Source organism: Bos indicus x Bos taurus, chromosome 8 (assembly GCF_003369695.1).
Source record: "Bos indicus x Bos taurus breed Angus x Brahman F1 hybrid chromosome 8, Bos_hybrid_MaternalHap_v2.0, whole genome shotgun sequence".
Lineage (NCBI taxonomy): Eukaryota > Metazoa > Chordata > Mammalia > Artiodactyla > Bovidae > Bos > Bos indicus x Bos taurus.
The window spans coordinates 48,683,859-48,710,941 of record NC_040083.1 but is presented as its reverse complement, the minus strand read 5'-3'; the positions used below and the strand labels follow the sequence as shown (position 1 = coordinate 48,710,941).

The 27,083-nt window shown below is 36.3% G+C and overlaps 1 protein-coding gene across 1 annotated transcript in view; it reads right to left on the bottom strand.

Annotated features, from left to right (window-relative positions):
- TMC1 (transmembrane channel like 1) overlaps positions 1 to 20,884 on the bottom strand; it is a 114,184-nt gene extending 93,300 nt beyond the window's left edge. Inside the window, exons 1-5 of the mRNA XM_027550203.1 lie at positions 20,846 to 20,884; positions 15,602 to 15,680; positions 13,366 to 13,413; positions 7,818 to 7,986; positions 1,575 to 1,703 (exon numbers count right to left, since the gene is read on the bottom strand). Of these exons, the coding sequence (XP_027406004.1) occupies positions 1,575 to 1,703; positions 7,818 to 7,986; positions 13,366 to 13,413; positions 15,602 to 15,680; positions 20,846 to 20,884 (464 nt within the window). The remainder of the gene's footprint in view (positions 1 to 1,574; positions 1,704 to 7,817; positions 7,987 to 13,365; positions 13,414 to 15,601; positions 15,681 to 20,845) is intronic.
- Between the last annotated feature and the right edge of the window lie 6,199 nt (positions 20,885 to 27,083).

Here is a 27,083-nt window from a genome sequence, read left to right as displayed (position 1 = left end):
CCATGCTTTGAAAGTTCAAAATATTATTACTATATAATTTTACAACTTTTCACATACAGTTACCTGTGGTTTCAGGTTTGGGGATTTCATGGTCAGCAATATTTTAAGACATATTTTGGGAACCAACATAAGGTTGCCAAGCATCTATTTTGCTAAGTAAGGATATTTTTTAAACCTATTATTTAGCATCACTATCACTTCATTGAATGAAAACTATTTTAACACACATACACTCACACACGGACAGGCACATGTATATACATTAATAGCTTCATAGAACCAGAAATGCTACTTGTCTTTGACCTCATTTATGACTGGTGTACCTGCACAAACATAGGGAGTTCCCAGCCTACAGCTGTGTGGTGTTCCAGAAATTTTCTGGGAAGACCACTCTTTGGAACTCCACAAAACAATACTGTTAGAAATGATACCTAGGTTCCCACCTAGGTATACCTAGGTTACCTTTCCCATAGGGTAAAGCTGGAATATCTTGTTTTATTTTGGATACAGGGTGACTGAGGTCCCAGAAATTTAAGCTATTTCCTTAAATAATGCACAGCCTCTTGCAGAGCCAAGATTAGTAGTGAATTACCCTGATAGCTGCTTCAGTTCTTTTTTCATCACCCGAGACAGAAACATTTTCCCCTAATTTTAACATTATTATATATACACTAAACATTTAATGTTATTATTTAAATAGACTTGTGGAGGGATAGCTTTGGAAATTTACCACCGTTTATAAAAATGATTCTGTGGGGAAAATGCAATCAGTAGCACATCTGTGAGATGCAAACACGGTTGTTATCACAGACACGTCCTTTTTATTCATGCCCCGCTTCCCCAACCACTATGGCAAGGAAATAAAGTGTGATCCTCAGAGGCAAATCTGCTTGCAGTCCCAGGAAAGGGATAATCATTTGACTTTTTTTATCAGGAGTTTATAAATCTATGTGTCTCTGAGTGCATCAACACTCAACATAAGAGTGAAACTGGGTTGCTGACATGTTACCAGGGAATAGCTATTAGCATAACCCTTAATTGGAATCCCATTTACTGTTCAGTTGGCTTAGTATCCTCCCTGTGCTTTAATAAGAGCTGTCACATGAATATATCATTTGATGCTGGAACCCTGCAGAGAAACTAGAGTGTGCAATCCAACAAACTTGTAAAGTTCAAATGTAGTATCTTTTTCAGAGAGATAGTAATGAATGTATTAAACTAAGGAAATTCTCAGTTCAAGGAGCAAATAATTAAAGGTGATCAGAGGTTGTAAGATTCCAAAAAATGAATTTAATTATGGCTGTTTTCTTTTATAATCATTATCCCAGCCTCTCTAGTGATATATATATATGTGTGTGTGTGTGTGTGTGTGTGTGTGTGTGTGTATGTACATATATGATATGTTAACATTTGATACATTAATTATGTATATATGGCCATGAACATTATATATAATGAGTGCTTTATATAAATGATGTACTATATATAGTATTATCTATAATGTATAGGAAATAGAGAATTTTGGAAATCAGTAGCAAGGAAAGTGTTTCTAATTATGAAAAGTGGCATCATACTTGAGAACTTCAATTTTCTTCTCCATTTTCCAAGGCTTGCATTTGACAGTAGCGATCATTTGTCTTTTCTCATCTAACTCTGCCTTCAATCTTTCCAATTCCTCTGCATCTATTTCTTCTTCTTCTTCCCTTAAAAAAAAAAGAAAAAAAAAAAAAAACCTTCTTTAGTAAAGTTAAGATTTGCTTGACTTCCAAACTTAAAGAATGCTATCAGATACTCAGCTGATTAATGCATAACAACTTGGTTGTATACAATGAATGCTGAGATCCATAAGCCTTAGAGCTTACAGCTGAATGCTGATGCAGGGTTTCTGGAATTACTGTAACTTTAAAAAATAGTATTTATTTTCTCAAGTCCTGAAACCTTTTTATGTCCATAGTCTCAAATTTTCAGAAAATCCATGGAAATAAAAAGCTATTAATATATTTTCTTCTCTTCTTTGTTCCCCTGTACATCTTCCCCCTCCAATTCTACATTTCATTTGAAAACTTTATTTTTCAACAAGGATAGTAAATTAGAGGTGAAAGTGTCTTTGAAGTGCCCTTAAAAAATTTGTTAGCCCTGTCTCAAGAGAAAGAGAAAAACAGAAATAGGAAAAAATAAAAGGAATCTATTCCTCTAAGGTAACTTAATCTGTTAATTAAGCTCAAAACTTCAATTGATAAAATTGAACTCAAAGTGTACTTGATAGAAGTCAATCCTTTGAAGAGGGCTTCAAAGGAATTTAGTTTCTCACTGAGCAAATGAGATGGATCTTTTCTCTTCTGTGTTCCTAGTATTGCAAAAAATATCAAAGGTTCCAAAACTCAAAGAAAACAAAATCTAAACATGAGCGACAAAGTTTATAAATTGAAGAATGTGATGCCCTGTTGTAGAGAACAATGTTTTTGGTAAGAGATTGTTTCAGTTATGAGTTATTGTTGCAAAGAGATCAAACCAGTCAATCCTAAAGGAAATCCACCCTGAATATCCACTGGAAGGACTAATGCTGAAGCTGAAGCTCCAATACTTTGGCCACCTGACGCGAAGAGCCAAACTCACTGGAAAACACCCTGATGCTGGGAAACACTGAAGGCAAAAGGAGAAAAGGGTGACAGGAGATGAGATAGTTAGATAGCATCACTGATACAATGGACATGAATTGAGCAAACTCTGGGAGTTGGTGATGGACAGGGAAGCCTGGCGTGCCGCAGTCCATGGGGTCTCAAAGAGTCAGACATAACTTAGTGACTGAACAACAACAACATGGTCACTTAACTTCAAATTTACCCTTTTAGACTTAATATTGTGATTCTGTGGCTGTGACTCTGTAGGACACATTTCTAGTTTGTCAGTTGGCTCAATATTCTGCTATCATAATTGGCTGCCAATAGAGTATACTAAGAAGGGACTTGGTTTTTCCTTTAGCTTCCCGTTTGCCTCTTGTGGGATGCTTACTCTTCAGCAATTCTTTTTCACCCCAAGAGCTGCAGGGCCTTCCCATAGCTGCAGGTGAGACTGGTTTGCCAGTTTTTCCAACATTAGCAGAACCAGCTTCATCACTCACCCTGCAGACACCAGCACCACTTGAGCATCGCCCCCTCTGCAGTAGTTTCAGCTCCCCGGGTCTCTCCTCTATGCTTTTAGGTTTTAATTTCAACCTCTTTCCATTGTTCCTCCAGCCCATGGTGTGCTATTTGCTTCCTATAGTTGCTATTACCATGATGCTTAGTGTTTTCATCTTTCCAGTAACCTATTTATTATTAGCCTAGTGATTATTTGTACCTACTAAATCAGTTAGTGCTGGGAGAAATATCAATAACCTCAGATATGCAGATGACACCACCCTTATGGCAGAAAGTGAAGAGGAACTAAAAAGCCTCTTGATGAAAGTGAAAGAGGAGAGTTAAAAATTTGGCTTAAAGCTCAACATTCAGAAAAATGAAGATCATGGCATCTGGTTCCAACACTTCATGGCAAATAGATGGGGAAACAGTGGAAACAGTGTCAGACTTTATTTTTTGGGGCTCCAAAATCACTGCAGATGGTGATTGCAGCCATGAAATTAAAAGACGCTTACTCCTTGGAAGGAAAGTTATGACCAACCTAGATAGCATATTCAAAAGCAGAGACATTACTTTGCCAACAAAGGTCCGGCTAGTCAAGGCGATGGTTTTTCCTGTGGTCATGTACGGATGTGAGAGTTGGACTGTAAAGAAGGCTGAGCACTGAAGAATTGATGCTTTTGAACTGCGGTGTTGGAGAAGACTCTTGAGAGTCCCTTGGACTGCAAGGAGGCCCAACCAGTCCATCCTAAAGGAGATCAGTCCTGGGTGTTCTTTGGAAGGATTGATGCTAAAGCTGAAACTCCAGTACTTTGGCAACCTCATGCAAAAAACTGATTCACTGGAGAAGACTCTGATGCTGGGAGGGATTGGGGGCAGGAGGAGAAGGGGACGACAGAGGATGAGATGGCTGGATGGCATCACCGACTCGATGGACAAGAGTTTGGGTGAACTCTGGGAGCTGGTGATGGACAGGGAAGCCTGGCGTGCTGCAATTCATGGGGTCGCAAAGAGTTGGACACGACTTAGCAACTAAACCACCACCAGAGTTTTTAATCAGGTCATGGTTACTGAAACAGAAATTTAATTAACCCTGTAAAATAACATCTGTCATTGATAGCTTGGTTGGGTTTTTTTTTAACCAATTAAGATATTTTTCTTAGAATAGTAATCCTGGTTTAAGTGAACTATGGAAGTGCACTCATACTAAGATACAACTCTGAATGTCGTTAAGTTGTTTCTATTTTAAACATTTGATGTTTATTATATATTATATGTATTATATATTATATAATACATTATATATTATATGTATATAATATGTATAATTACATATTATATATATAATATATATTACAATATATATTATATATATATATTACATATATATATATATACACATACATATAAAATCCTATGGTGCTGTACAAGGATAACAAAATACTTACACAGAATGAAAGAATGATCTATTTCATGTTTGGATTTACCATGTAATTAAAGCTTATTTCTCTACATTTCTCTACGTTCCTAAATACTAATTATGTAGTTTCCTGCTGTCTTAAACCCAGTACTTTACATGTTTAACATATTCAGATTCTATGACTCCTTCAAAAATCATATGAAATGTCTTCAATACCCTTTTCTGATTGTCCTTACGAGATAGTTTTCTTTAAGACTCTAAATCACTTTTTACTTCCCTGGCACATTTATACAGCCTTATTTCATAATAATTGTGTCTAAGTGGCCTCTCCCTTACTATGTTATTAATTTGTAGAGAATGGAGGCAATTTCACATTCATATCCATATCTTCCAAAGAAATTAGCAAATTATCTTTGACAGAAGTGGAGCTGAATAAATATTTATTAAATAAATGTTTATGTACAGAATTTTTCTGGATGACAGGATTACCAACAAGTACACTAAAATAAAATATAACAATGTCTTCCAAGTTATGGAAAGATATTTATTCCTACACTAAAAGATCTCAGACTGGTATATTTTTAATCTTTGTGTTGTTAATTGTCGATTGCTCCAGTAAGATCATGCTGTGCTACAATGTATAGTTGTTCTCAGCTAAATTACCTTCAAATATGCAGGTAGTTAAGATATTACATTTTTTGTATAATTTAAATATAATAATGCATGATTAAACATTGCATTACAGGGAAACAGCTTTTCCAGGAACCACTCAAAGAAAGTGCTAATCATATTAAAAAAGTGTAGCACAGGCATGCTTTGCTTCTAAAATGTAGGGCTAATTTGTGTAAGAATGGCTTTCTATCTTAGTTTTGATTTATTTAAACAACAGTTGTTAGGAAAAAAGGAGGCATAATGTGCTGAATTTCTCACTGCTATAAACGTATTACTTATTCACTTAAAACTGGGTCAAGAAAAGCATATAATATTATTAGAAATACTTCAAAATGCCAAACAAGGCAGTTTTTGTTAACCATCTCCAAAGACAGTTAACATTACAACCTTGGATTTAGTTGTTTTCAAATGTTTTTTCAGTGCAAGAAAAATTCCCTAAGGTGTTTTACATGAAAATTTAAATAAAAGAAGATCATGAATTAGTTAACCTAAATAAATGTGCCATGATTTGCCTACTAATCTTTCTCAAAACATATTTGCTAATACATTTTCTTAAAAACAGAAGGGCTTATCTTCAAAGTGAACAATGGAATATGGACCCTGAAATAGTGATCAGAACTGTCAATCATCATAAGTAATTTATATTATTTAAAATAGTTGTAAAAATTATGGCGATAATAATATAATTTACAAAACCTATGGAGAGAAAATTCATTTTAGTCAAGACTGGTTCTGCAGAGGAGAAGGGAGGATGGGAGACGGGTGCTTCTGGCTTCTCAGAATCAGGATGAGAGTGGGACCAGCTAAGGACAGACCCTGTCACAGGGACAAGATTGCCCCAGGTAACAGGGGCCAAGACCCAGTTGATTCACATGGTCCTATTTCTAGAGGTTGAGCCTTGACAGGAGGCCCTTGAGCAGACCAAGAAAGCAAAGGAATTCCCATCTGAGTCATCTTTTAAAAGCGACATCTCTGAAGCACAGGTGGAGAGGAAAAGGTAAATTCTGGAACACAATCTATATCATTTATATGTCTATTGGTGATGTTTCCTCAATGAAATACCATGGTCAGAAAGCATCACCTTTGCTAGTAGGAAATATTACTACCTAATAATAGAAATAACAATCATAATAAGACATGAAACTTAAAAGGGTGTTTTGTTTTTGAAAAGAATGAAACATAAAAATACTTGAAGATAGACATAAAAAATATCAGAGTAAAACAGAAAGCAGGTGATGTCTTAGTATTCAAGGATAGAAGAAAGAAGAGGAGATTGGGGAGAGGGAGAAAAAGGAAGAGAAGGATAAAGAAGAGTAAGAGAGAGATTTAAAACCTTAAGTCAACAAAAATACAATGAAGAAATGGGTGGGGTTACTCATTATAAAAGGAACCATCAGAGGGATGGTATGGGGAGGGAGGAGGGAGGAGGGTTCAGGATGGGGAACACATGTATACCTGTGGTGGATTCATTTTGATATTTGGCAAAACTAATACAATTATGTGAAGTTTAAAAATAAAATAAAATTTAAAAAAAAAAGGAAGCTAAAAAAATGAAAAAAAAAAAGATAAACAATAAATACAGGAAAATGACAATCAAAAAATAAATAAATAAAAGGAACCATCATCAACTAATGCTAAACTTCTCTGTTGATAAAATATTCACAAATAATAGTTAGTTATTGAATACCACAAGGTGTCATCTTGGGAGGAAATCTTGGAAAGTTTCTCAGCATTTAAAGTTCTAGGACTGTTTCAGAGGACAGAGCCTATCACCTCATGGTGATTCCCATGCCCCACCTAGGGGTGGCAGAGGAGTTATTCTCTTGAATCCTGTCCAAGTGGCCTAGGTTTCCTATTAGTAAATGAGTTTCACATACACAGTTTTTCCACCTTCCTGCCATCTGCCATTTTCCAGGAAGCAAAAACCAGAAAATTACTTTCTTGAATTTTTTCCCTAAACAGCATTTAATATATTACTCTAGACAAAGGTAGCAATCAGAAAATCATTGGCCTGCTAGAAGTGAAAGTCATAGAGTTATATTAAAAAGGAAAGGACAATCTAATCCTCTGTAGGGACAGATAGTTAATACTTTAGACTTTGGGAGCTACATACAGCTCTGTCCCATATTCCTCTTTGTGTTTTTTTTTTTTTTAAATTACAGTTTTATTAAAATGATAAGAACCATTCTTGGCTCTTAGGTTGAAATTAACCATAGTTTTCCAACTCCTGCTCTGTAAGATACGTGATTTGGGATCATGTTTATAAGTTTTTCATTTAACTTCATTAACGATGCATTTAACTAACGGAATAACTTTAAAATATTTAAATTAACTATAATATGTTAATGACCCATGACAATTTAGATCTCTCATAAGGAAATCTCTCATAAGTCCATTCTCAATATATATTCATTTAAAAATTCTATTTTAATATTAAAATACATTTAACTAAGTGGAATAAAATGGTGGCATCAGACTAAGCTTGTTTTTCTGAAAGTAGTTTTAATTACCAATTTTAAGGCTAGGGAGTGCCTAAAGAGTGATCTTTCCACATCAGGCACTTTTGAATGAAAAAGAATGTCAATTATAGATCAGAACTAACTTACGCTCCTCTCTTTAACCTCCTCCTTCTCTCTTTCTCTCTGGCCTTCCTTGTTTCTTCATCCTCTGGTTCAGGTTCTGGATCATCTTCATTGATAACATCTCTGGTCCGTTTCCTCTTTGGTCTCAAGCTCTGTCTTCGAGGTAGTTTGTTTTCCTCCTCTTCCTCTTCGCCTAAACACAGCAGTTAATGCTTCAGTGAGTAGTTTCAGAAAAGTGCTTTCCTGATACCAAATGTATTCTTACTTTTTAATTATCATTGTCACACCTCTGAAACCATAATCTAGACATTTGTCATATCAAGATAAAATGCACCATGCCATATATATTTCATAGTCTGCCACTTAAATACACTTATCTACATTCTCATTCTTGTGGTTTAGCTACTCAAATAAGTGAGTATCAATCCCCCAATTCTAATATGCTTAGAATTCCAGCCTTCATTTACTTGCATAACTACATGACTTGGGAGTTTAATATCATACCATGACCTCTCAGACCAAGTTTGTAGATTATCAACTCAATACATAAGGGTGGAGTGTTTAATCACTATGTGCTAATATTACTTCTATCTTAGAACAAATGATAAGAATGCAAGGAAATGCTATAAACTAGAATAATTTTGAAGAAATTAATTTATACCTTGACATAATTCAAATTGTAGATTATCAATTCAATACATAAGGGTTGAGTGTTTAATCACTATGTGTTAATATTACTTCTATCTTAGAACAAATGATAAGAATGCAAGGAAATGCTATAAATTAAAATAATTTTGAAGAAATTAATTTATGCCTTGACATAATTCAAATACCTTTCTAATTCAAATCATTCTCATTCTTTTCTTTTTAACTTTTTAAAAAAACTTGAAACATAGTTGATTTACAATATTGTATTACTTGTTTGGGTGTACTGCAACTGGTTCAGTTTTATATATATATATATATATATATAATATATATATATTGTAGATTATTTCCCATTATAGGTTTTTACAAGATATTAAATACAGCTCCCTGTGTTACCTGGTAAATCCTTGTTGCTTATCTATTTTATGTAAAATCATTTTCATTCTTAACTTCAAATACTTATTTTTCCTAAATTTCTTTCTCTTCCTTAGATGAAATTGATAGTAAATAACTTTGCTTGATCATTCTATCTTTTTGATTAGAAATAGATAACTAATAAATTTAATACGAGATTGAGAGAAATAATATTATTTTATTTTATTCACCAACTGACAATTAATGCCTCACATGTCCATAACTTCTTTGGAAGCTTTCCAGTAAAGAGTAGGAGGAGAATTCAGTTCCTTCCTTCACTGTTTATGACAGACAATCCTACTTCACCTTCACTTTTGCTTTTTAACTTCTGATATTTAGAGTTAATTATTATTAAAAAACAAATATTACTCGTAATTATCACTATCTTTTTAAATAGAAGCTACTATAGGGAAAAAAATTGTGCTTTAATGGAAAACTATGAAATGTCTGTACCATACCCTTTTATGTTGTCTGATGCTAATTCTATGGAAGCTATCTTGTAACTTTGTAAATTGTAGATCACTAGATAGCAATGGAAAATAGTTCTTGTCCGTAGACAAGCAAGTAAACTCAGTGCAGACAACTTTCCACCACCAAAAAAGAAAGGAAAGAAAAAAAACCCCCACAAAACAGTCATGTCTTCACTTACACAATCAGTTCAATATTCCTGATCTATAAATGAATCTGTTCTTTGAATTTTCCTTTGAATTGGTAACTGCTATAAATAGCTCACCAGATTCCTCATTTATTAGTTAAATATGTTCATTTTTACATAGTGTGTGTCATTTTATTTTTTTATAAATTTTGTTCTTTTTAACATTACTTATTAAACTTTAATTGATATTCCAAATCTAAATAAGATCTAAACATTACCAATATTACTAAAGTTTGACTAGCACAGAGAAACAGGAGAATATCTTTTCTAATTAGGTTTTGAAAACTGTACTCTTGTCATCAAGACCAAAAATTTATTAAATACTGTGGCAGATGTTGCATGATTCAAACCCCACTCTGGCATTTTGAAAATCTACCCAGCCTTTATTGTTCATTTTAGTCACTAATCATAGAAAGAACAAGGGCCTCATAGGAACTGAGAAACAATTTCACCCTCAAATAACTCAAAAATTCAAGAAGCCACTTGGTATTCTGCATTTTAGTATATTTTACATTAAAGCTAAGATATTAAACTTGCAGAGTTTTACCATGGATGAAAAGTATATCATTATATTTATCTTTTAGCACTTAGGACAAAAAGGCTATCTTTAGTGTTTTCACTAGTTTCCAAATATTCAAATTCTTAAAAAAAGAAGTGTTTTTACAATTGCCTACTAAATGTGGATTTACATAAACATTACCTTTTGGAATGGGCTCAATTTAGTTTTGAAAGGTAGCAGAATATACCACCTCAGAAAGACATTCAGAATATAACACCCCAAAATATGCCACCTCAGTGTATTGACTATTTTGAGATGTGGCACTTGAAAAACAGCAAATGCAGAAAGAGATTTTCTCTGAATTCCTCTTGTCTGCCTGAAAACAGAGCTTCCTAAAGGAACTCAATTGTCATAAATCCCCTCCCCAGGGATTTCATCCCCAAGGAACACTATAGAAGTGTTCTATAGAGGAGACTATAGGTCAACACCACATACAGACATATTGTATCATAAACTATCATACCTCCTATCTATCCTCTTAAAACTTATTCTGTCCCAAGAGACCTACATACCCCTCACTTTTCCCTATTTAGATGGCATTTAAGTCTAAATTTTAAGCCACCTCACACAATTACTCAGTTTTTTTCTGGGTATCATCCATGTATACATGAGGTGTATGTGTTAATAAACTTCTGTTTTGGTTTGGTTTTCTTGTTAAACTGTCTTAGACCATAGGAGTATCAGTTAAGAAACTCAGAAGGGTAAAGGAAAAATTACTTTTATTCCCCTATAGTAGTCAAGTCAGAGCCTGTAGGATCTGTGTGAGACTCTGGGCTGTTTACATGCAGAATGTACCAAATTAATGAAAACAACGGTCACCATGAACATTCACTGGCTGTCATATTGGGCTCAGGTTTTTAACTGATGGTGTTGATGTATTCTCTAATTGAACTCTCCTTGAAATGCTGCACTTTCAGTTTTGATCAACTCAAAACTTTAGCTCATAAAATAATCTTTCTCTGTTCTTGTCCATGAGTGGTTTGTATGCCTAGGAATGGGTCACAATTCAGGCTCTTGAGCTGAACCTATTCAAAGTAAAAACAACAGGGCAATTTAGACAAAATATTCATGAATTCAAAAGAACAGTTATTCATTTTTATTCAACAACCTGATCACTTTAGTCAAAAAGGCCAATCTGTTATATTGTAATAGATTCAGCCTAAGGGAAAACATTTTAACAAAGAAAATAGTAAAGAAATAAAAAAGCAAAATTTTCTGGACCACCATCCACTTCAGATCAGACCAGATCAGTCGCTCAGTCATGTCCGACTCTTTGCAACCCCATGAACCTCAGCACGCCAGGCCTCCCTGTCCATCACCAACTCCCGGAGTTCACTCAGACTCACGTCCATCGAGTCAGTGATGCCATCCAGCCATCTCATCCTCTGTCGTCCCCTTCTCCTCTTGCCCCCAATCCCTCCCAGCATCAGAGTCTTTTCCAATGAGTCAACTCTTCGCATGAGGTGGCCAAAGTACTGGAGTTTCAGCTTTAGCATCATTCCTTCCAAAGAAATCCCAGGGCTGATCTCCTTCACAATGGACTGGTTGGCTTTCATTGCAGTCCAAGGGACTCTCAAGAGTCTTCTCCAACACCACAGTTCAAAAGCATCAATTCTTCGGTGCTCAGCCTTCTTCACAGTCCAACTCTCACATCCATACATGACCACAGGAAAAACCATAGCCTTGACTAGACAAACCTTTGTTGGCAAAGTAATGTCTCTGCTTTTGAATATGCTATCTGCATTGGTCATAACTTTCCTTCCAAGGAGTAAGCGTCTTTTAATTTCATGGCTGCAGTCACCATCTGCAGTGATTTTGGAGCCCAGAAAAATAAAGTCTGACACTGTTTCCACTGTTTCCCCATCTATTTCCCATGAAGTGTTGGAACCGGATGCCATGATCTTCATTTTCTGAATGTTGAGCTTTAAGCCAACTTTTTTACTCTCACCTTTCACTTTCATCAAGAGGCTCTTTAGTTCTTCACTTTCTGCCATAAGAGTGGTGTCATCTGCATATATGAGGTTATTGATATTTTTCCCAGCAATCTTGATTCCAGCTTGTGTTTCTTCCAGCCCAGCGTTTCTCATGATGTACTCTGCATATAAGTTAAATAAGCAGGGTGACAATATACAGCCTTGACAAACTCTGGAACCAGTCTGTTGTTCCATGTCCACTTCTAACTGTTGTTTCCTGACCTGCATATAGGTTTCTCAAGAGGCAGGTCAGGTGGTCTGGTATTCCCATCTCTTTCAGAATTTTCCACAGTTTATTGTGATCCACACAGTCAAAGGCTTTGGCATAGTCAATAAAGCAGAAATGTTTTTCTGGAACTCTCTTTCTTTTTCCATGATCCAGCGGATGTTGGTAATTTGATCTCTGGTTCCTCTGCCTTTTCTAAAACCAGCTTGAACATCTGGAAGTTCACGGTTCACATATTGCTGAAGCCTGACTTGGAGAATTTTGAGCATTATCCTACTAGCGTGTGAGATGAGTGCAATTGTGTGGTAGTTTGAGCCTTCTTTGGCATTGCCTTTCTTTGGGATTGGAATGAAAACTGACCTTTTCCAGTCCTGTGGCCACTGCTGAGTTTTCCAAATTTGCTGGCATATTGAGTGCAGCACTTTCACAGCATCATCTTTCAGGATTTGGAGTAGCTCAACTGGAATTCCATCACCTCCACTAGCTTTGTTTGTAGTGATGCTTTCTAAGGCCCACTTGACTTCACATTCCAGGATGTCTGGCTCTAAGTCAGTGATCACACCATTGTGATTATCTGGGTCGTGAAGATCTTTTTTGTACAGTTGTGTGTATTCTTGCCACCTCTTCTTCATATCTTCTGCTTCTGTTAGGTCCATACCATTTCTGTCCTTTATCGAGCACATCTTTGCATGAAATGTTCCTTTGGTATCTCTGATTTTCTTGAAGAGATCTCTAGTCTTTCCCATTCTGTTGTTTTCCTCTATTTCTTTGCATTGATCGCTGAAGAAGGCTTTCTTATCTCTTCTTGCTATTCTTTGGAACTCTGCATTCAGATGTTTATACCTTTCCTTTTCTCCTTTGCTAATGATGAGCAATTTATAAATTAGGTGGAATGTGTGTTTTGCCAATTGAATGGACTCTCAAGTGAAGAGTCTATCTGATGGACTTGATCGCTCTTGTAAGACCACTGAAAGTCATCCACATGTGCTCCTGTGTGTGCATAGGGTCGCATATTCCCACAAGATAAGAGGACAAATCCCCTAAATTCACTGAAATTCCCCAGGAAACATATCCCAACTGGGTCCATCCCCACTTACTTGAACTTTCCTCAGTATCATCTTCTTTCTCCTCCACTTGGATTTGCACTGTCGAGGAAAGAAAAAAATATAGCAATTCTTTAAATGACAGCACAATTGTTAATAACTGGTTTTTACTGTTGTTACTTTCATTGTAAAGTTTTCTGTGCAGTTAATATATTTTTTCAATAAACTTGTCAAAATGAACATTGTTTATTAAAGATATACAGCTATAGCATCTTATAGAGTGTTGTGCAAGGACTTCTCTGCTTCATCACCTTCGACAATTTGCAAAGCATGTCAGTCATAAGCCTGTCAGTTCAATTCAAAATAACTTCAACCAAAATAAATTCTATTTTGCAGTAAGTCAACTTAGGGTTTGTTGGGTCATTTCATTGTATGATAAAGAAAGTTGTTAGCAAAGCTGTATCCACATGCACAAACCATTTGGTTATTATAACCAAATTAACTTATTAAGATAGAGAATATTTCATTCTAACCAGCTATCCAGTGTAAAAGAACGTTTCAAAAATGCTTAAAAGTTGATATTTCCTATTTTAATTATTTCTATACATATTATATGCAGCCTAAATTTTTCCATATATGATTTACCTTGACAATGTGGAGATAGGTGATTTAATAGTTCTTTCAAAACAAAGAATGTTTTTTCTGTTTATTCCTCCCCTCATCCTTAGGGTCTTGTTTTCAGATTAGCTCCATTTTTATAAAGGCATATACAAGTTTTATAAAATTTTAATGGTACAATAATATCAGAAAATATATTAATTGGCAGATTTTTCCCCTTGTCAACTACTATCTGTTCATCACAGGTTGAATCAGCCAGAGACAAAGATCTGTGACTTGCCATGGCAAAAATCAGAGCAGACTATTTGCTTAAAGCACAGTTTAGTAACTCATTTAAAATATGAATTTACATATTTTATTTAAGGTGGATGAGCCTAAGTCCAAAACAGCAAAGATAATAAACAATGCTGCTGTGAACAGAGGAAACAACCTCTGGTTTTGTTTCTGCTCAGCACTGTCAAAGGTTATTATTCAGAGCTTGACAGGCATATTGAAAAGGCAGCACATACAGAGTTTAAATTCTATTCACAAAGAAGATTGTTGTAAAAGCACTTTTTGCCTTTAAACAGCATATGCATAAAAATTTTTACGATATGCAAAAATGTTATCACTCAATGTCAGCCATGGAATAGGAAAATAAGTGTTCTTTTATTCAGAGTGGACATATGCCTTTGTCACTGGCTGTAACTGGATCTGCAGGGGACAAAAGTCTTTATGTCACTACTGAGAGTTCACAATGGTGACAACAGACACTTCTCAGAAGATATTTTATATTCAACAATAAGTCATGGTCTTTACTTGCAATTAATGCTACCACCAAATTTCTTCAGTCAAAGAGGAATTCACTTAGAAAGGCAACTTAATGATATAAGATTAGCCTTAGACCAAGGTCTGATCAGTGGCATAATATAGGAACAGCTGAGGACAAATAGCAAAGGCTGACACACAGCCTCTTTTGCACCATGCATACTCAAAGCAAAAAATCACACAAAATACTAAACTGATTTTTAATAATCAACTCACTAGACATGATTAAAGTTAAATAATGAAATGGAGGAAAATACTAAATAAATAGAGATACAAGCAAATCTTTAGGAAGGATTACAATCCTATTAAACAAAAACAACAAAATGAAATGTCCCAAGCCAAGGAGATGAGTGACAAATCAATTTCCTCTGCTAAGAAGAGAGAAAATGCAGGGCTGGAGTCATGGGTCATCTTCTAAGGTACAGGAAGGATAGTTACAAATTGCCATTAAGTAAAACTGCATAAGGGGAGATAACTCTGCTGTGGTTGCAAGTAGAGAAGAAAAAAAGAGCTATGGTTTCTGAGTGATGTAATGGACAGTATTGCAGAAATAGCCTCTTTGTTCCTCTTGAGGTGACTCTCCAGTAGCGATACTCATCTGTGCATGATCATCTACACGTTCTCAGTAGGTGCATTCTTTGTTTAGCAGTGTTTCTTTTGTCTGGCAGTTGAGTCAGGAGCTACGGAGCCATTGTTTTTATAGGTATTGTGACCATAATTGGTTTATTCTTGATTCAAACCCTCAGCAAAGGCAGCATCAGCATCAGGAACTAAATAGCAGCACCATGACCAGGAGATTGAAGACCATCAAGAGCCTCAGAGGAAGCTTGATTTTAATGTAACACTATTTAGTCTGAAAAGCTACTGTCAATGCTGATCTGCATCTCCTGAAACTCAAAGTAATGCTGAAGAACCAAGCTAAGAAGCCCCTCCCAAACAAAACCCTGTGCAAAAGAATAACTCAGAACATTTAAATGCGAGTTACAGACTGTCTTTCCCCCCTCAGACAATTTTTGGCATGGCTTGTTGCCATCCCTTCTCTCAGCAATCCCTGGTAGCTTGCTCCCAATCATATGACCTTCTCATGTTCTGGATGTTTCCCAAAGCCTATTGATTATGTACTTTAAAAATAACCTTTCTCCTGGGGAGTGATGGGAGGAGAGTGGGACAGTTGGGGGTGGGGGTGGGGGGTCCTGTCTAAATGTTGAAGGCAGCAAGCAAGACTACACCGAAGTATGCTTATTTAAGAGTAGAATATGAAATAGGAGCAGATGAACTCCTAGGCAACCCAGATCCTCATTTCATGCAAATAGACCCAGTAATTAGAAATAGTAAAAGGAAACAACAGCAAAATGTCACATTTTAGAGGCACTGGAATCGTTCAGAAAAGTGAATATTGTTCCAGGCTCTCTTTTTCAGTCTATAGCACTGAAAATATTGTATGGTTCTTCAGGATCAGAGTGGCCAAGTAGCTGAAAGAGCTGAATGATATCACCTGTTCCTCTGACCCACATTTAGCTCATGAAGGGATTATTGTAGCACCAGCTCATTCCTTTGGAAACTGAAAATTCATTTATTCAGTTAGCATTTATTGTGCATTTACAAGGGTCTATAGAATGGGGGAGCCTGGTGGACTGCCATCTATGGGGTCGCACAGAGTCGGACATGACTGAAGTGACTTAGCAGCAGCAGCAGCAGCAGCAGCATAGAGCAAAGCATTCTGGACTAGGAGTTTGTAGACTATAGAGGAAAAGTGATAGTACTTAAGGAGTCTAGCTATTTGATGCAAAAGAACGACTTTATAACAGTAAGATTCAAGTTTAGGTATGAATATCTTATCTAGTTTACTTGGGTTATTCCAGCAATGTGCTAGTTATGTTTATTAGCAATGTAAGTGAGTGAAGTCATTCTGTCGGGTCCGACTCTTTGTGACCCCATGGACAGTGGCTTCCAGGCTCCTTCGTCCATGGGATTTTCCAGGCAAGAGTTCTGGAGTGGATTGCCATTTCCTTCTCCATATTAGCAATGTACTAGTGTTATTTGTTTAGGGTTCCTTTGTGTATGAGCAAATGTCAACATCAGTTCTTCCCATATAAATGGGGTACATTTCAAGGGAATACAGTTAATATTTCATAATAACTGTAAATGCAGTATAAACTTTTAAAAATGGAAAAATGAAAAATGATGTAAAAAGTTACATACAATCAGATCAGTCGCTCGGTCATGTCCGACTCTTTGCAACTCCATGAATCACAGCACACCAGGCCTCCCTGTCCATCACCAACTCCCGGAGTTCACTCAGACTCATGTCCATCAAGTCAGTGATGCCATCCAGCCATCTCATCCTCTGTCGTCCCCTTCTCCTCTTGCCCCCAATCCCTCCCAGCATCAGAGTCTCTTCCAATGAGTCATCTCTTCGCATGAGGTAGCCAAAGTACTGGAGTTTCAGCTTTAGCATCATTCCTTCCAAAGAAATCCCAGGGCTGATCTCCTTCACAATGGACTGGTTGGATCTCATTGCAGTCCAAGGGACTCTCAAGAGTCTTCTCCAACACCACAGTTCAAAAGCATCAATTCTTCGGTGCTCAGCCTTCTTCACAGTCCAACTCTCACATCCATACATGACCACAGGAAAAACCATAGCCCTGACTAGATGAACCATTGTTGGCAAAGTAATGTCTCTGCTTTTGAATATGCTATCTAGGTTAGTCATAATTTTCCTTCCAAGGAGCAAGCGTCTTTTAATTTCATGGCTGCAGTCACTGTCTGCAGTGATTTTGGAGCCCAGAAAAATAAAGTCTGACACTGTTTCCACTGTTCCTCCATCTATTTCCCATGAAGGGGTGGGACCAGATGCCATGATCTTCGTTTTCTGAATGTTGAGCTTTAAGCCAACTTTTTCACTCTCCACTTTCACTTTCATCAAGAGGCTTTTGAGTTCCTCTTCACTTTCTGCCATAAGGGTGGTGTCATCTGCATATCTGAGGTTATTGATATTTCTTCCGGCAATCTTGATTCCAGCTTGTGTTTCTTCCAGTCCAGCATTTCTCATGATATACTCTGCATATAAGTTAAATAAGCAGGGTGACAATATACAGCCTTGACGTACTCCTTTTCCTATTTGGAACCAGTCTGTTGTTCCATGTCCAGTTCTAACTGTTGTTTCCTGACCTGCATATAGGTTTCTCAAGAAGCAGGTCAGGTGGTCTGGTATTCCCATCTCTTTCAGAATTTTCCACAGTTTATTGTGATCCACACAGTCAAAGGCTTTGGCATAGTCAATAAAGCAGAAATAAATGTTTTTCTGGAACTCTCTTTCTTTTTCCATGATCCAGCAGATGTTGGCAATTTGATCTCTGGTTCCTCTGCCTTTTCTAAAACCACCTTGAACATCAGGAAGTTCACGGTTCACATATTGCTGAAGCCTGGCTTGAAGAATTTTGAGCATTACTTTACTAGCATGTGAGATGAGTGCAATTGTGCGGTAGTTTGAGCCTTCTTTGGCATTGCCTTTCTTTGGGATTGGAATGAAAACTGACCTTTTCCAGTCCTGTGGCCACTGCTGAGTTTTCCAAATTTGCTGTCATATTAAGTGCAGCACTTTCATAGCATCATCTTTCAGGATTTGGAACAGCTCAACTGGAATTCCATCACCTCCACTAGCTTTGTTCATAGTGATGCTTTCTAAGGCCCACTTGACTTCACATTCCAGGATGTCTGGCTCTAGGTCAGTGATCACACCATCGTGATTATCTTGGTCATGAAGCTCTTTTTTGTACAGTTGTGTGTATTCTTGCCACCTCTTCTTAATATCTTCTGCTTCTATTAGGTCCATACCATTTCTGTCCTTTATCGAGCCCATCTTTGCATGAGATGTTCCTTTGGTATCTCTGATTTTCTTGAAGAGATCTCTAGTCTTTCCCATTCTGTTGTTTTCCTCTATTTCTTTGCATTGATTGCTGAGGAAGGCTTTCTTATCTCTTCTTGCTGTTCTTTGGAACTCTGCATTCAGATGCTTATATCTTTCATTTTCTCCTTTGCTTTTCGCTTCTCTTCTTTTCACAGCTATTTGTAAGACCTCCCCAGACAGCCATTTTGCTTTTTTGCATTTCTTTTCCATGGGAATGGTCTTGATCCCTGTCTCCTGTACAATGTCACGAACCTCATTCCATAGTTCATCAGGCACTCTATCTATCAGATCTAGGCCCTTAAATCTATTTCTCACTTCCACTGTATAATCATAAGGGATTAATTTGGTCATATCTGAATGGTCTATTTAAAACAAAAGCACTGCCTTTATCAAAACTGGGCGTATACACACACTTTCATGTCCGCCTGCAAAATGGTAAGAAACTGCTCATTAATACAATTAGAATTGTATTATTTAAGAAAAAATTTAAAAATACATTAAAATATAAAAAATTAACCTTTTAGCTCAGACTAAACTGCCCTGAGACAGACATTAATCCATGCCATAACAAGCACATTTCCAAGTCTTCAGTGAAGAACCCATGTCATCAGTATGTGGTATGATGTGGGATGTGAGAGGAAGAGAAGAATCAAGGATAATTCCAAGGATTTTGGCCTGGGTAACTGGGAGGGTAGAGATGCAAGAAAAAGAGATAGGAGGCTCTAGGGAAAATAGGTTAAGTAGCAACTGTTGAAGTTCAGGAGTTTAATCTGACTAGATGAAATCACCAAACCATATCGAGATATCATTTCCCCTACAGAGAGTGGCCCAGCACTCGGCTTCCATTAATTTATCAAAACACTATCATTGGTGGATGTTAAGTAGGGAATGGAAGCCACTGTCCATGAAAGTGAACAAAAATGATGGAATGTGATCTTTCTTCTTCTCATATATCATCTACCAAGGATATAAGATCTGATTCGGTTTAACTCAGCAGCTCCATTTATTTTTACTAGTTTTAGGTCAGGATAAGAAAATATTCAGGCTTCCCAGGTGGTGCCAGTGGTAAAGAACCCGCCTGCCAATGCAGGAGACATAAAAGACTCAGGTTCAGTCCCTGGGTTGGGAAGATCCCCTGCATGAGGGCACAGCAACCCACTCCAGTATTCTTGCCAGAAGAATCCTATGGACACAGGAGCCTGGTGGGCTACAGAACATAGGATTGTAGAGAGTCAGACACGATTTAAGTAACTTAGCACACATGCACTCAAAAAGATATTCAGGACATTTGTTTATAACAACCTGAAATCCTTCATGTCATGGACTTGAGCATGATATTCTGGAAGCCACAGAGTAAAAAGAATAATTATTTAGCTATTAGATCAATCAAATACGTTAATGAACTGGTAAACTATAAGACATTTAAAAAAATCCTCTGAAGTGGTAATAACAGAATGAGATCATTACACAACTGTCAGTAAGGTATCCTGGGAAAAGGTTTAATTTGACAGACCTAGGCTGATATTCTTTCTCCAGGTGCCAGCATCTTTCCTTAATACCATTAAAAACCTTAAAATCATAAGGTCTTCTATAAAACCACTGAAAAAATCATGGGGTGCATACGTTCAACAATACACTAATGGAAATTTGTATAATAAATGCCAAAAGACTGGTTATATTTTCAAACATTATAATATCTTGGAGATACTAAATAGTTATTTTACATTTGTGGCTACAAAATCACAAAAAAAGAATAATAATTTTGGTTTTTGTTAAGACTCACCTAAGGAGGGAGGGGGGCAGGCAAAAAAATGTATATCACTGCCTCTAGTAACTGTCATTCTCTAATGTCTTTCCTTTTGAATTATATTTATTTTTAAGGCTCTGTGGCCCTTAAGAAATAGAAAATAAATAGCTGCTGATGCCTGCTTTATTAAAAACACAATATAAAATATTGTATTTGCCAAATGGAAGAGAATTAAGTCTATGGAGAAACACATTTTACCACAAGGTTCCAGAGAGACAACCCTGAGATAAACAAAGAGAAAAATAGAAAATTCACTCAAAACAAAGATAAAATAAGAGAGGATGCACACCAAATTTTTTGGCACTTTTTCCTTCTGTTTCCATAGTATATAACATTAAAATTAAACAGGCTGAGTGAAATGGGTAGCTGGTATTCTAAATTCTACCACTCACCCCTGAACTGTCAAGTACAAATATGAAATGACGAATCATCGTTCTTCAAATGGCAAAATATATACAGGAGTGTTTGCAAAAAGCTGCAATCAAATATTTCCTGACACCATGGTCTACAGAAAGAACAAAGCAACTCTTATTCTATGTGGTTTGGAGGGTTGACTTTATTTTAATTATATCCAGGAAATAAATAGGTATTTACAAAGGCATTAGAGCTCTCTATAGTTACAAAAAAGTAAGTGGTGTCTTTCTTCTTTGCATTTAGATTATTTTTGGGGGAAGGACATTTCTTATTTAACTATGCTGTCATAATATATATTCAGAGTGTGTGTTCTCACACTACAATTACCATGACAAAGGGCAACCGCTGTAAATAAATGTGCTAAAGTGAAAATACATTCTCCTGTGTGAGTTTTTGTGGCTATTAACCCAATGAAAATAGTGTGTTATACACCCTTGACGACGTTGCTTCTATATCCTTGGATTGCTTAGAACAAAAAGGAATCTTTCTGTCACCCATGAAATTTCTGTAATATTCCCAGTCATGAAGAAGAAGGGTTGTCCGGATTCATGGGTAAACAAACAAAACAAAACAAACAAAAAACTATGAAACAACTGAAAGATGACTGTTCTCAGAGCATAAAGAAGTATGAAGCAAGGATGACTGAACTCTATACAATCTCTACCCATCCTTCTTAGCACCAGCCTTTGTTCACACAGAAGATGCTAATTAATACTCATTAGCATACATTAGCAAATGTTAATGAGTATCTTCTAAAGAACAAAAGGCACTGGGGGCAGAGAGTCAGGATGAAAGCTGAATGGTGAGAGAAGGGCTCCAACAAGACAGGCAGAAAAAAGAAAATGAGGGCAGCTTAGAACTGAATTTATTTTCTGAAATTTAAAATTTGTTTCTCTGACAAAATATTAATAGGATTAAGGATGAAATAATTTATTTTTCCTTAGAAAAAGTAAGTCATTGACTAGAATGAATCATTCTTTTTTCTGCTCTTTAGCTGTTTGGGAACAATTACACATTATAGGACTTGCTACTCAGCTAGGGATATTAGATAACAATGGAGAAGGCAATGGCACCCGACTCCAGTACTCTTGCCTGGAAAATCCCATGGACGGAGGAGCCTGGTGGGCTGCAGTCCACGGGGTCGCAAAGAGTCGGACACGACTGAAGCGACTTCGCAGTCATCAGTTAATGAAAAAGAATTCTGAATTCTAGGTGTCCTCAGGAGTTTATATAGCTGCCAGGCTCCTCTGTCCATGAAAGTCTCCAGGCAAGAATACTAGAGTGAGTAGCCATCCCTTCTCTAGGGGATCTTCCAGATCCAGTGATCAGACCCAGGTCTCCCGCACTTCAGGCAAATTCTTTATGATCTGAGCCACCTGGGCTTCCCTGGGAATGCAGGAGACCTGGGTTCAATCCCTGGGTCAGGAAGATCTCCAGGAGAAGGAAATGGCAACCCACTCCAGTGTTCTTGCCTGGAGAATCCTATGGACAGGCTACAGGCTACAGGCTACAGCCTGTCAGGCTACAGTCCATGGGGTCACAAAGAGTCAGATATGACTGAATGACTTAATACACTTAGGAATTTGTAAGTATTGCAATCAACTATCCACCCATGCCAATTTCTTCCTCACAGACTCAATTTATAATATTCAATAAGACCAAACACTTAAGTAATTTGTAGGTAGTCTGTCATTTTATTAAAATAGCTCACATAAAATGTGATATATGTGTTCATTTATATCCTAAGGGCAGTTGGTTAACATCTGAGTACTCTAGTTAGTAATCCACAATGGTAGAATGAAGTTTTAACATCCAAAAGACTAGTCAGAAGTACTTCAGCCATCTCTACCTCAAACTAACACTAGATGATTTGTTAAGTGAAGTCATGCTTCTTAGAAGTGAACTTCATGAAATCAAATGTAAGAGAGAGAGAACTATTGGTCTGCTTCTCTAAAGAATCCTAATACAAAGAGCATCTGCCTTCAGGGTCATCTTGATGGAATTAGACAAACACTAGAAACAATAACACAAGATATAATGGCAAGTTCCCCAGAGACATACAAGCATAAATGTCTATTATAAATATCTATTAGATATTAGAACTCTATAAATATCTATTAGAGTTCATAAGAGAGTGAGATTATGCTCATTAGGACTTTCAGGATATTTGATTTTTGCAACATTTCTTCAAATATTTCTGGAAATAGGCAGAACATTAATCAATACAAATGAACACATTTCAGTACTTAATTCCATTTGTATTAATTCCAATTCCTTCAAGATCATGGTCATAAAGAACAAAGTTTATTTCTATCACTGGCCTACTACTGAAAAATAGGAGCAAAAAAGAAGGATTTATGCTCATTTGGGTTCCTAAGACTATTGCATTCACATAGTTGGCAGCTGGCTCTAGTAGAAAGAGCCTGAGGTTTTAAGTCAGACAAACTCATATTTGAGTTTTGGCTCTGCCACAATTTTATGCCGTAACTTTGGATAATTCATTTAAATTCTCTATGTCTTAGAGAAAGGAAGGAGAACTAAATGTAATATGCAGGCACATAATATAGTGCCTCACACATAGCAAAAGTTATAGTAATCTACAAGGACGGTTCAAATGCTTTTATGCATAAACAAAAATTTTGCATCTTTCACCTAAAATTCTAGGAACACAGGAAGATACAACGACTTTGACCTTTACTTTAATATCTCGCACTCTGCAAGTAAGAAAATTGCCACAATGTTCAGTCTGATATTATATTTAAGACTAATCACCAAAAGATGAAAACAAGGAATAAAATTTGACCCCAAACTTTCTGTCTCTTGATACTCTTAGCTTTACTCCTCACCACACCTGTTTATGATGCCAGCCAATGTTGAAAGTCATGCTGTCTGAGCCAATAGTCAATTTCATTAGCCAGTTTTTGCTTGTCAATAATTGGAGCACTTGTAGCACAGGTTTAAGTTGAACAAAAAGCAAGGGACCAATAGTCATTGTGAGTAACCATCTTTCAGTGACACAGAAAATTAGTTTCATACAAAAAGATAGAAGTCTGTGGACTTCGGAATGAGAGATTTTTATATCCTTTCTTACTCAGCTTCCAAATTCCTTTCTTGTCAGTACTCTGGCATCCAGAGGACAAACTATTAGGACTATGTAGCAACAGTGTTCTTGACTGGAGAATCCCAGGGACGGCGGAGCCTGGTGGGCTGCCATTTATGGGGTTGCAGAGAGTCAGACACGACTGAAGCGACTTAGCAGCAGCAGCAGCAACAGAAAAGAGAGAAGCAGTATGAGGAGCACTCAGTAAGTACCTGACAGTCTGCTAAGTCTACTAAAAATTGGAATCAGCATCCTGATTATAAGTGATTTTTTTGTTTTCAGTTAAAGGTAATCAATTTTATCTTGATTAAATGCCAGAAGGTTGGGACTATGATTGTAACTATTACTTCTTACAGAGAAGGGCAGTGGTCAAATATTAAGATCTAAATTCAGTCCTATGACAGCCAGGTGGGAGGCAGGAGAGAAAGCTGATGCTGATTAAAAGAAACCCCTTTAAAAGAAAAACAAATAAATTCAGGTGCTCATTACATTTTCAAATTCCCATCATTCCTTGCTTTTCTTTCCATAAAATGGACTTACTTTGATTATTGAGACAAACCACATCCTAAATCAGTTTCCTAATCTAGTATAATACATTTTTTTCAGGCAGTTGAAGGTAGGGCTAAAACTGTAATGGTAGCCTCAGAAGCTATTTGGCCTACCTAATGTAATCAGGCATTCCCCAAGAAACTAGTTTCTAGGTCTTACAGAGCCAGAATAGCCTCTCAGCTCTTTGCTCTTAGAGGTGAGATCTTATCACTCAGACATTCATCAGAACTGCTCAGTTTCACATCCTGTCTCATGTGTCATGAGACGTCACTGTGAAAGTGTGTGTGTGTGTATGTGGAAGAGAGGGAGAGAGAGAGAAAGGGAGTTTTAAAAGCCTCAAGGAAAATTTCAGAATCCTATATTTCTCTTTATAGCCCCTGCATTATTCTCAACCATCTATTTGGTTGGCCAAATATTCTTTTGTGGATCAGTTTTAAAAAGTAAATTCAATTTCTATTCAGGTTATCTATCTCTTCTTGAGTCAGGTTTAGCAGGCTATCATACAAGTAATTTGTACAATTTACCTAAGTTGTCAATTTCTTGTCATGAGTTGTTCATTGTTGTTGTTCAGTCACTCAGTCGTGTTCAACTCTTTGCGACCCCATGGACTGCAGCACACCAGGCTTCCCTGTCCTTCACCATCTTCCGGAGCTTGCTCAAACTCATGTCCATTGAGTCGGTGATGCCATCCAACCATCTTGGCCTCTGTCGTCCGCTTCTCCTCCTGCCTTCAACCTTTCCAAGCCTCAGGAGCTTTTCTAATGAGTCAGCTGTTTCCATCTGGTGGCCAAAGTACTGGAGCTTCAGCTTCAGCATCAGTTGTTCATAATATTGCCTTATTATATCTTTCAGTATCAATAGGATTTGTAGAGATGTTGCTTCTCTCATTTCTGTCCTCTACTAGGTGAATAACTATATTTAATTAAAATTATTTACCCTTGATAAATTCCTGATTAATCTGGACAGAAGTTTATCAATTTTATTGATTTTCTCAAAACACAAATTATTAGTGTCAATTTCTCTATTGTTTTTATCTTCCGTTGATTTTAGCTCCAGCCTTTACTACTTACTTTCTTTTCCTTATTTTGAGTTTTATTTACTCTTCTGTTCCTTTTGGTTTCTTAAAGTAGAGACTGAGATCACTGACTTGAGACCTTTCCTTTTTTTCTAATACAGGTGTACAATGCTACAAATTTTCCTTTAAATACTGTTTTAGCAGTTTCCAAAATTTTTTTAAATCCTATATGTTTATTGTAATTCAGTTCAAAACACTTTCTAATTTCTGTTTTGCTTTCTTATTTGACCCAAGGGTCATTTAAAAGTGTGATATTTACTTTCCAAATTTTGGGGGCTTCCAGATAAGTCTTTTGCTACTGAGTTCTAGTTTAATTCTACTGTAGCCAGAGAATATACTTTGTACAATTTGAATCTCTTTAAATATATTGAGATTTATTTATAACTTAGAATATGGTTTATCTTGCTAAATGTTCTATATCTACTTGAAAATAATGCATATTCTGCTATTCTTAGGCGGAGTTATATAAATTTCAGTTAGTTCAAAATGGTTGATAGTGTTGTAGAGGCCTTCTATATGCTTATTAATTTTTTTGCTTGTCTATCACTTTTTACAAAAAAGGTGCTGAAATCTGACTATAATAGCGAGTTTGTGTATTTTTCCTTTCAATTCTATCAGTATTTGCTTTGTGTATTTTGAGGTTCTGTTATTAGGTATACAAATATTTAAATTTTTTATTTCCTCTTGATTAATTTACCCCATCTGTATGAAATGGCATTCTTTAATCCTGTGTAATGTTCTTTGTTCTGAAATAGAACTTGACCAATATTAACATGATCACTCCAGCTTTCTTTTGATTAGTCTAATACGTCTTTTTTTCCCCCCATTTTTTTTCCTGTTAAATTATTTGTATATTTATACTGAAAGTGAGTTTCTCATAGGCAACATGTAGTTGAATCTTAGTTTTTGACTCTAGTCTGACTGTTCCTAACTGTTAATTTGGGTATTTAGACCATTTATGTCTGATGTTAATCTCATGCAGTATATGTTTCATCTTAGACACTGTCTGTAGAAGATTAATTTTATCCCTTTAATTTCATCTATGTCTCTATTTTTCCATTAGTCTCTTGAATGTGTGTAATAAGATTATAATAACTATTTGTATTTATATCATCTGTATCTGTATCATCTGGGTAATTATGTTTCATTGATTTTTTCATAATCATATATATTTTTATGCTTCTTTATATTCACGATAATATTTGATTACATAATAGAAATTATAAATGTGTCTTTATTGAGTGTTAAATATTTTTATATTCCTATAAATATTCTTCAATTTTGTTCCGATATGCATTTAAGTTACCTTAAAATAGTTTTATTCTTTAGAGATTCACTTTTAAGCTGTTAGATGGGACTAGAACAACATTTGGTCTAGGGCTAACTTTTCCCTATTGCTAAGGAAAAACTCTTCTTAGTACTCTGGATTCCTGGATTCCACGAATTATAAGATTTTATATTCTTGCTGGTAGAAAGATGAACTATTCCCAGA